This window comes from Silurus aristotelis (genome assembly GCF_946808225.1).
Source record: "Silurus aristotelis genome assembly, chromosome: 12".
NCBI lineage: Eukaryota > Metazoa > Chordata > Actinopteri > Siluriformes > Siluridae > Silurus > Silurus aristotelis.
Genome location: NC_139585.1, coordinates 10,961,406 through 10,970,627, shown reverse-complemented (window position 1 = coordinate 10,970,627; position 9,222 = coordinate 10,961,406). Strand labels below are relative to the sequence as shown.

The 9,222-nt window shown below is 35.7% G+C and overlaps 2 protein-coding genes across 2 annotated transcripts; both read right to left on the bottom strand.

Moving 5' to 3' along the window:
- Positions 1-833: 833 nt before the first annotated feature.
- On the bottom strand, positions 834-4,807 carry LOC310734898 (unconventional myosin-XV-like; the record flags this gene model as incomplete). Its single annotated transcript, XM_083557372.1, has 7 exons — positions 834-936; positions 1,253-1,428; positions 1,539-1,653; positions 1,761-1,885; positions 3,684-3,809; positions 4,587-4,718; positions 4,796-4,807. The coding sequence occupies 7 exons, from the start codon at positions 4,805-4,807 to the stop codon at positions 834-836; spliced, it is 789 nt and encodes a 262-aa protein (XP_083413498.1).
- Positions 4,808-5,961: 1,154 nt separating this feature from the next.
- On the bottom strand, positions 5,962-9,191 carry LOC310734897 (uncharacterized protein; the record flags this gene model as incomplete). Its single annotated transcript, XM_083557371.1, has 10 exons — positions 9,082-9,191; positions 8,383-8,446; positions 8,150-8,259; positions 7,639-7,713; positions 7,242-7,335; positions 7,035-7,138; positions 6,850-6,913; positions 6,616-6,729; positions 6,164-6,277; positions 5,962-5,991 (listed from the first exon to the last, which is right to left on the bottom strand). The coding sequence occupies exons 3-10, from the start codon at positions 8,242-8,244 to the stop codon at positions 5,962-5,964; spliced, it is 690 nt and encodes a 229-aa protein (XP_083413497.1). The 5' UTR covers positions 8,245-8,259; positions 8,383-8,446; positions 9,082-9,191.
- Positions 9,192-9,222: the final 31 nt, after the last annotated feature.

The window sequence follows — 9,222 nt, the reverse complement described above, 5'->3', positions numbered from 1 at the left end:
AGTGAGAGAGAGTGATAGAGAGGAAAAGAGAGAGAGAGAGAGAGAGAGAGAGAGAGAGAGAGAGAGAGAGAGAGAGAGAGAGAGAGAGAGAGAGAGGGAGATGAAGCTTATTGGGAGCAAAGATGAAAGGGCAAAATGACAAGGAAAAAAAATAACCTAACCTTTAACAGACTCGCCCTGCATTTTCCTTACGTAATATACTGTGTATATATATATATATATATATATATATATATATATATATATATATATATATATATATATATATATATATCATGTAATATCTTTGGACACGTCTAAAAATACTCAATATTAATCTGACGACTCAGTCAGATAAAATACATTGTTTTCTACGAAAGTGTCACTGGGAATTCTTTTTCACTGGCTAATCAGTGCATTAGGACAAATGTAAAGCGGATAAATATGAATTTCTACAGCTCTGAATCACTTATGACTCCCTTCCCTATGTATGCCTATAGTTATATGGGTAGTGCGCTTTGGTAATGTGGTAAATATTTAATTAGTTTACAGATTTGAAAGTTAAGGAAGTTGAAGACTTGAGGCAGGTGATGTAAACTTGAACTTTGATCTCATAAAAAGTCTAAAAAAAATGACAACAGGGAAAGGTTGCAGTTTATAACTCTATTTGAGTAATAAACTGGTGCTGGTTGCCTAGCATTGGGCTAAACACTGGACAGCCCAGTATGAGTCATCTCTGTGACATATGGCATGTTGTTATATGTGACACTGTAGAGAGAAAGAAAGAGAGACTGACAGAAAGAAATTAGAAAGAGTAAAATAGACAGATAGAAAGAACAAACAGAGAATGTTTGTCATGTACTTACCCTCCACTTTCGTCTCTTGATTGTATTTCTAGTAATCATAATAGCTGCCCAGAATTGCGTAAAGGACTGCTTCAGTCTTTTGTAATACTTCCTGTGAATGAGAGACAAAATATAATATATCTTTTCGGTCAATTGTTCGACTATTTTCCTCTATAATGACATCTGCCATATTTTTTCAGACCAAACATCAAATATCCAAGGAATCTGTGGAGAAAAAGGTCTGAAAAATTGCAGATTTAGTTTAAGTCCAAACTTGTTTAAAATGCATAACCATATACATATCAAAAGTACTTAACAAAAAAGCACACTGTAATTACTTCAATATTATTACAGCATACTTCTGAGCATAGAGGAGAATTAGAGTTAGAAAAAACTGAACTTGGATTTACTATGCTCTCACATCTGACCTGGCCTGGTGACCCCTGATGTGGGACTGAAGAATAATGGCTTTCTGCTTGAAGAAACGGAAGTTGCGTCTGCAGATAAAGCCACGGATGTTCCTCTGAAGAGTGATGGCTGCCCAGGTCTGAGTGCTGCTCCATTTCTGCTCTATTTGCTGGTACAGTGATTCCTTCATAAACACCTGGGAATGTTAATTATAGCTGTGAGTATAAAAGCACAGATTTATATTAACTGTCTTTAGACACTAAATATATGAGCTTGTCCCAGCTAAAAGGTCATTTTTTGCTATACCTTGTTCAACCCTATTTGATACTGAGTGTCCTCAGCACCAATGAACTCCAGCAAGGAAACTACCTGTTCTTTATCACAGAGGTCCACATCCCGCTGTGCTAACAGCACACCGTACCTAGCATTACCAAGTGAGTGAGAATAAGGATGAGATCGATGATTACTTAAGAACTACATTTTGTTTGAATTACCTTCAAGCCTTTACATTAACAATAATCTCAGTACCTCTCCATGAAATACTTGAATGGCATACGAATAGGAAATCCTTGTTTTCTAATTTTAACTGTCTCTAGGATTCCTCCATGTTTCAGCTGTGTGGTGATGTACTCCACATCAAATATTCCACAGAGCTATTAAAAAAGGGAAACAAACCACACAATAATGTCAATGACCAGCAATTTCTGACTCATTCATTTGAAGTGGAGCAGAGTTGCCCAAACTTTTTTCTAAAGCTGACATGATTCATCTCATAATCTCTTCATAATATTTAATAAGAAATAAAAAACAGGTTGTTATCTGCATTATTAATGCAGTTTTATTTTCAGTGTTTTAGATCAAAACTAGTAGTACAACAGAAACAACCCAATTAATTCTAAAGAGTTCAATGCCTAATACAGCTATTTAATGACCTCTCGTAAGAGACATGAAGCTGGTCCTTATTTGTATTTTTTTATCTGATTAAAATTATTTTTCTCTTCTTATATACGTCATGGCCCAAGTTTTGGCAACTCTGGTGTACTGTAGATAAATTAGGCTAAAAGCGTTTACCTTCAAATAGTTTGGCTTAAAACACCGAATAAATGTATTTTTACACCTAAAAGAGAAGCAGAGAGAATAAATAAACAGTTTAACACTGTAGACTGTTTACCACTATAGGGCTCAAAATTATAAACCAAATGTCTTAATTTTAATACATGTGTAATGTAACACTTCTAAAACTGACATGTTGTCTAATTGGGATGGTATAGGCCTCGCTCAGACTGTATTCCTTTGATTAGAAAGGAACATGGATGAGCCAGTAATCGAAAAGTGCGGCATTCTAAAGTGCTAGTGCAGTGGTAGCGGTATTGTGTAGTTATTACTCCATGTGTAAGCAAAAAGTCAACGACTTTAAACAAAGTCTTAAAACTCTTATTTCATTATTTGGTATTTTTATGGGACTTTATGGGACTATGGCACCTAGGAAGGATTTGTTGGGAGGTAGAAGGGTACCAGAGATCATAGAGACAATTTGACATGATCACATACAAAACTTCACATTGTAATATGTGGCTTACATAAAACCCAGGACCCTGGAGCTGTGATTAAGCAACACCATGTTACTGCATAAATGTCATGGCATAGTTTATGCGAGACATTAACTTTACGCAATGTCTCCTAACTAAGGTTGTAACGGTACACATATTCGGTTCGGTGAAAACATACACAACAATGAAAACTTGAAAACATACACAACAATGCCAGGGGTATAAAAAAGAAACCAGAGTTAGCGCAGTGTCACTGTGGATACTCGCACCATAACCGAAATAATATTTGTTTTGCTCATACATGAAAACGCTAAATAATCCATAGCGCTAGCTTTAGCCTCTAACCAGAAAGTATTAATATTAATTCTGTGATCAAATTTTGTGAAAGTATACTAGCATTAAGTTTTTTAAAAGACCTGTTCAGTCGAGTGATGAGTTCGGTGAGTGATTGTTGAAAGTGTGCAGCTACAGTTGAGGCCTGGTGCCGGTTTCCTCTCCCTCTGGCACGCAACTGTTTCTGGTGGATGGAGTGTTCCTGCACTTTACGAAAAAGACCTGAAACCATCTGTATACACCACATAAAGATAGGCATAAGCCTTGAGGAAGATTTCTTTTTCCATTCCAGCATTCTATATTCAGATGAAAAAATCAAATGCACTTTACCTGTAACCTGCTGCGTGCAAAGAGCTCTAATACTTCTGCACGAAATTGGTTGTGGTTTTTATTCAGGAAGTTGTGAACCTTTTAGATGTTGTATAAAAAAAAGGTAACAACTTTATTATTTCTTCAGATTTTAAAGTGAAATGTGACAAATCAGTTATTCTATGCAGTGGTCATGAACATGTGAACAATTAAATCTAAACTGATGAAGGAACATGCTCATTTGAACATGGCTACTTGCCTGGTAAGTAATGGCTCCTGCATAGTGATACACAGTAAAGACAGGCAGCGGAATCTTGGGCTTGGCATAGTAGGGACTGTTGCCATGGTAATAGTGACATTTCTGCAGAAAGGTGTGGTCTGTAGCCTGACGCAATGAAAGAAAAAAAGTTGGGAAGCTGAACGACAAGCAATTTCCGAATCAAATAAAAAAAAATGCGATTTGCGATTTTTCTTTCTGTTTGCAGAAGAGCTTCTTATAGCTGTTATAACACAAGTGATAACTAAAATTAACATGTTTCTGAGCCCATAACACTCCACTGATATCATCATATATGGCATCTTATCACCCTATTGTTGATTTTTATATAACTGTTATGTTTTATTTCATATATACAGTAAATAGTTCATATATAGACTGTGCTCAGATCGAATATTTGTTGAATGCAATATTAGTTAATGTTACTGATATATAAATCAGGCGTGACATTTACTATATATTTTAAATGGTGTTCAATCAAGGGAACCAACCCACTCTTTGTACTGGTCACAAATCTGGATAAAATGTAAGGGTTGTTCCAGGAAGAGCATCTGGTGTAAAACCTGTGCTAAATCAAATATATGGACCAGTGATCTGCTGTGGTGATCCCTAATAGGAGCAGCCGAAGGATAACTAACGAAATATGTCAAGAATAGCAGTAGGATGTCTGAGTATTTCCAAATGATCATTTTCCAAAAGAGCAGTGATTCCTACACTGTAATGTATACAAATGTTCCAAATTAAACGATTGAACAGTTATTATACAGTATAGGATTTTAATAGCAATTTTTTTTAATATATTTGTTTTCCAAAAATTAGACACCAGCTGAATGGGTGTCTACACCCAATTTCATAAGACACAGGAAGGATGAGGTGTGTAACTACCTGAGGCAGACACGTTTGGTCATCCAGGATCCGGAGGATGCCATAAGGCCGAGCAGAAATGAGCTCCAAACAGGGATGGAAATTCGGGAGGGTCACTGGATACCATGGAATCTGCTCAGTCTTGTATTCCTCCTAAAAAACAAAGTGAGTCATTTGACAGCAACAGAAATAGATATTAGTCAATGGATGTTTACAGTATATATACATACACAGACAAACATTATTTTATTAGTGAAACCTTGTAGGGACTAACATATCAGTTGTATCATGATGTTTTTAATAATTCAATGATGCGTTGAATTAAATGTTTCAGTAAATACACACTGCACACACACTGACCTGTTCCTGTGACACTATTGCCTTGTTCATGAATTGTTGGATCTGCTCATTGGCAAAATTGATGCACAGTTGCTCAAAGCTGTTCACACCGAGGTCCTGTACAAAAGTGTCTGTTAAAAATCTGATGATAGTGTGTTAAAACATTTTAAAGAATTTTCGATCAATAATTTACAGTGTAGTGGACAACTTGTTCCAGAATATACTCTATTCTGAAAAGCTTACCTACTGTCTAGTGTGATCTTGTGATTACCTGGATTAGTCAGATTATGGATGATGTGCACCGATGTGAATATATTTTTAAGCATAGTTTTAAGCATATGGAAGCTGTTATGTGTAAAATTGTCTCATTAAATGTGCCATCAAAACTTTTAATTTAAAAATGCCCTGATAAATTTGCCAGTATAAACAATTAAACAGATTTAAGTTCAGATTGTCCATGATTGAGTAAAAGTAGAATAACTTCTTTTGTAAATTGATTTGTAAATAAATATAGTACAAATTTTTGTCCTCATCTGTCTCCATATTGTCTCAGTTTGTAGGTTGTAATGATTTATGGTTTATTCATTTTCACAAGATGTTTGGAACGAGTGTTTATAAATTTTCTTGTATGACGATAATTGTCTGGTGATTATTTGTAATACTTCCAATAAATACCAAGTTTTCACTTCACAGAGCTTAAACATTGTGTTGTAAAGACGGGCTGTGTGCTGGATGAGGTGGCAACATAGCTTAAAGGCAATAGATGTCAAGGATTAGCGATATCATCAAGGAAGAATGTCAAAGCCTAACCTCAAACCCATAAATGTCCACGATGCCAACGGTGCTGTCCATCTCTGTGGGGATTAGCCACTCATTGATGCGCTCCAGCAGCCAGTCAAAGAGCACAGAGTAGAGGGCCTTGGCAATGGCATCCCTAAATCATACCCAGACTGAGTTTGTTTATAGTATAAACATTAATCATTTTGATAAAGAGAAACCTCAGTTTAAAAAGTAATGAGGATTTTTTTAAGAGTGTTTTTTTTTGTAAGCATCAGCATCATTCCCCACCTGGATTCAATGGCACATTCTACAGACAGGGGGCAGTAGATCCTATCATAAGTGGTTTCCTGTGCACAGAGGTGAGATAATGACAATGCCATGTTGTGGAATAAAGATAGGTTGATTGCATGTCAGAACAAAATATCCAGAAGCAAGTGTGCATGGGAATAGTTTAGTGATAGCAGATGGATAATGCTTACTGTAACTCTGTGTGTAATAACAGTCTGCAGGGCTTCAGCTGACACCTGTAACAGGTTACCCACTCTGCGAGCTTCAGCCTCACTAAAGATCCTTGCCACCTCGAATGACTCACTCTGCAAGTACCAAACACACAAACACACTGTATTAAAATGTTACATAATATAGTGTAATTATTTACATATTATAGTAATGTTAAACACACCTCATAAGAGCTGAAGCAGATGTTTCCTAGCTGTAAAATAGATGACAGAATGGCCCAAATTGTGCTTATCTGATCAGCACGTAAGCCAATTGTTTCCAAACATCTTACAAGAAGCAGGAAGTCTTGCTGGTCATTTTTCCCATGCAGTTCACAGGCTCCACCCTGCATGATCAATGATGCAAAACGGATCAGGGATGCAGGCACTGTAACTTTTATTATATTATATTTTTTATTAAACTGTAGTCACACCTGGTTAAGGTAGTAGTACGTCTCGGCTCCCTGAAGGTAGAAGTCCTGTTTGTCCCATTGATTCATTCCAGCCAACAGCTCATAAAACACATGATAGTTTCTTTCCTCTTTGGCCTACAAGAGAACCACATTCAGGGTTTTTTGTAAAAAAAAAAAAAAAAAAATAAAAAAATACAACACTTAACCTTAAATCACAAAATATTTTACGATGTAGAAATATTTTGCGAAATGTACCTGAAACACAATTCGTGATTTCTCTAGGAGATATTTTGATAACGAAGTCCCGACAACAAAACCACTGACAACAAATTGAACACATCTGAATTTCTATTGTTCATAGCAGAACACAAACCAGACATAGTAACATTAGAAAAAATAGAAATGAGAAAGATACAAACATTATCAAGGACTATACACACCTCATTATGTGTATGTGTAGGTATTTGCCAAAACGACTAGAATTATTGTTGAGTATCGTCTTGGCATTACCAAAACTTTCTAAGATGGGCAAAACATCCATTGGCTAAGGAAGTAAGAAAGATTTCATAAGGCATTTTCTGGGTGATTTCTTCTCAACAGAAGTGCAATGCAAAAAACTGGAGGTGTATGTTTATTATTCGCAGTACCTGACGCAGGGTGTCATTTCTACCCTGATACATAGAGCTCAGGTAGTGAACAATAAGTTTTGCTGCTTCGGTTTTCCCAGATCCACTTTGCCCACTGTAGAGATGATATACACGAGGACAAAAATGCTTAATGTTCATGTCAGGATATTATTGAATAAAAATATATATGAGTAGGAGGCTTCCTTTTTTGTAAAGAAACATTGTCCAATTTATCATGATGTAGCTGAGGCTAAAGAACTGTCAGACGCAGAATTGTTCCAGTTTAGGTCATTCCCACTTTGAGTTTAAATCCAAATACTGATACAGGTATGGGTACCATTTCGATGCAGCTAAAGCTACATTGGCATTGTTTAATGACCATAATGACTTGAGAGTGAAGTGTTGTAACCACTCTTACCTAATAATGATGCATTGCTCTTGCGTTGTAGTTTGAGATTGGCAAAATGCAGCATCCGCAATAGCATATACATGTCTAGAGACAAACACATTATCACTTAATATGCTCTCATGAAGAACTCTTTATATGCACAAATCTAATCCTGAGTCTCATTGTCATGGTATATGCTCTTATTCTGACCACTAGATAACTGCAATTAACAGATTATTATTATTATTATTATTATTATTATTATTATTATTATTATTATTATTATTATTATTTTAATCTAAATCACAGATTTATTTTATGCAGTTACAGTGAATAACTTCTCAAAGCTAAATCTAATGCAATTTAATGTAATGTGCTTTAAACAAAAGCTTGCAGAAAGTGGTTAATAAAAGGAAATATATCAGTGTCAATTAGATGATATTTGTAGGTGTAATATTAGTATAATTTAGAACTGAAAAAGTGGCATTGGTGCATTTATACAGTAAAGTAGATAGCAAAAGGACAGCCTCTGAATACTTACGGTGGATTACTGTGCTTATCTTTGCCTTGGTACTGCTGTCTCAACTCCTCTGTGTAAATATTGAGGGGCTTGAAGGGGTTGATTGATAACAGCATATCACTGATATATGTCTGTTACAAATTTAAACAAACAAAATTAAAAGACAAGTCTGCAAAGTGTAGCAATAAGCTGCAGCTAAAAGAACTTGGATTGTATTGCAGCTTAGAGAATTGAAGAGAATAGACAATACATACATAAATAGAGTCCCGATGAAACCTTTTCTTCAGATTTAGCAGCACTGAGCTTTCACAAACCTCTCTGCAAACATAAATGTAAAGAAGATATAATGTTGCAAATATAATGAAACTGGCTTGGATATATGCTAACATATATATCTAAACTATATATTTCTTTTATATGAAAAGCATTAAAGACTATGCAGAATCATATAACATTTTAGAAAAGGTTTATGTTCAGCTGCCAATAAGTCACTATAAGAGCTGACAGAAGCAAAAATAACCACATCTTCTCAAAATGCTGATTACACATTATGGAAGGGCAGCTGAACATGCTTAGCAGAGAATACTCATCCATATACTGTACATGAGCATAAAAATGTTAGATAATTATGTAAATGTGTCTCTTTAAAATGTTGTAGGAAGTTTACCTACAATGCATTTTCACCAGGTTCTACAAATATTAATATTGCCACTTCACCTACAAACACCTTTCTAGCTAGTCCTAAGTTGTTGTGAATCAGGTGATTCTCATTGCGGCTTCTAATACAGTCTGTGCAAATACTGTGGGGGGTTACAAAGAGTGAAATAGATAGACTAGGGCTGTAAAAGATGCCACACTGATCAAAAGGGGGGTCACTAATCAGAAATTTCACCTTTCCAAGGCAGTCCAACTTTTTTTTTAAACTCTCAAATACAATGCATGTTGATACTCACTCAAGTTGTGACAGGTCCTCCACTTTATCTACTTCCACAGCTTGGCTGCTTCCTGGTATTAAAACCTGAGGTAGAGATTTCCATGAGCTTCAAACTCCATGTAACACCACCACAGCTGAACAGTGAACTGGCACAGCAGGT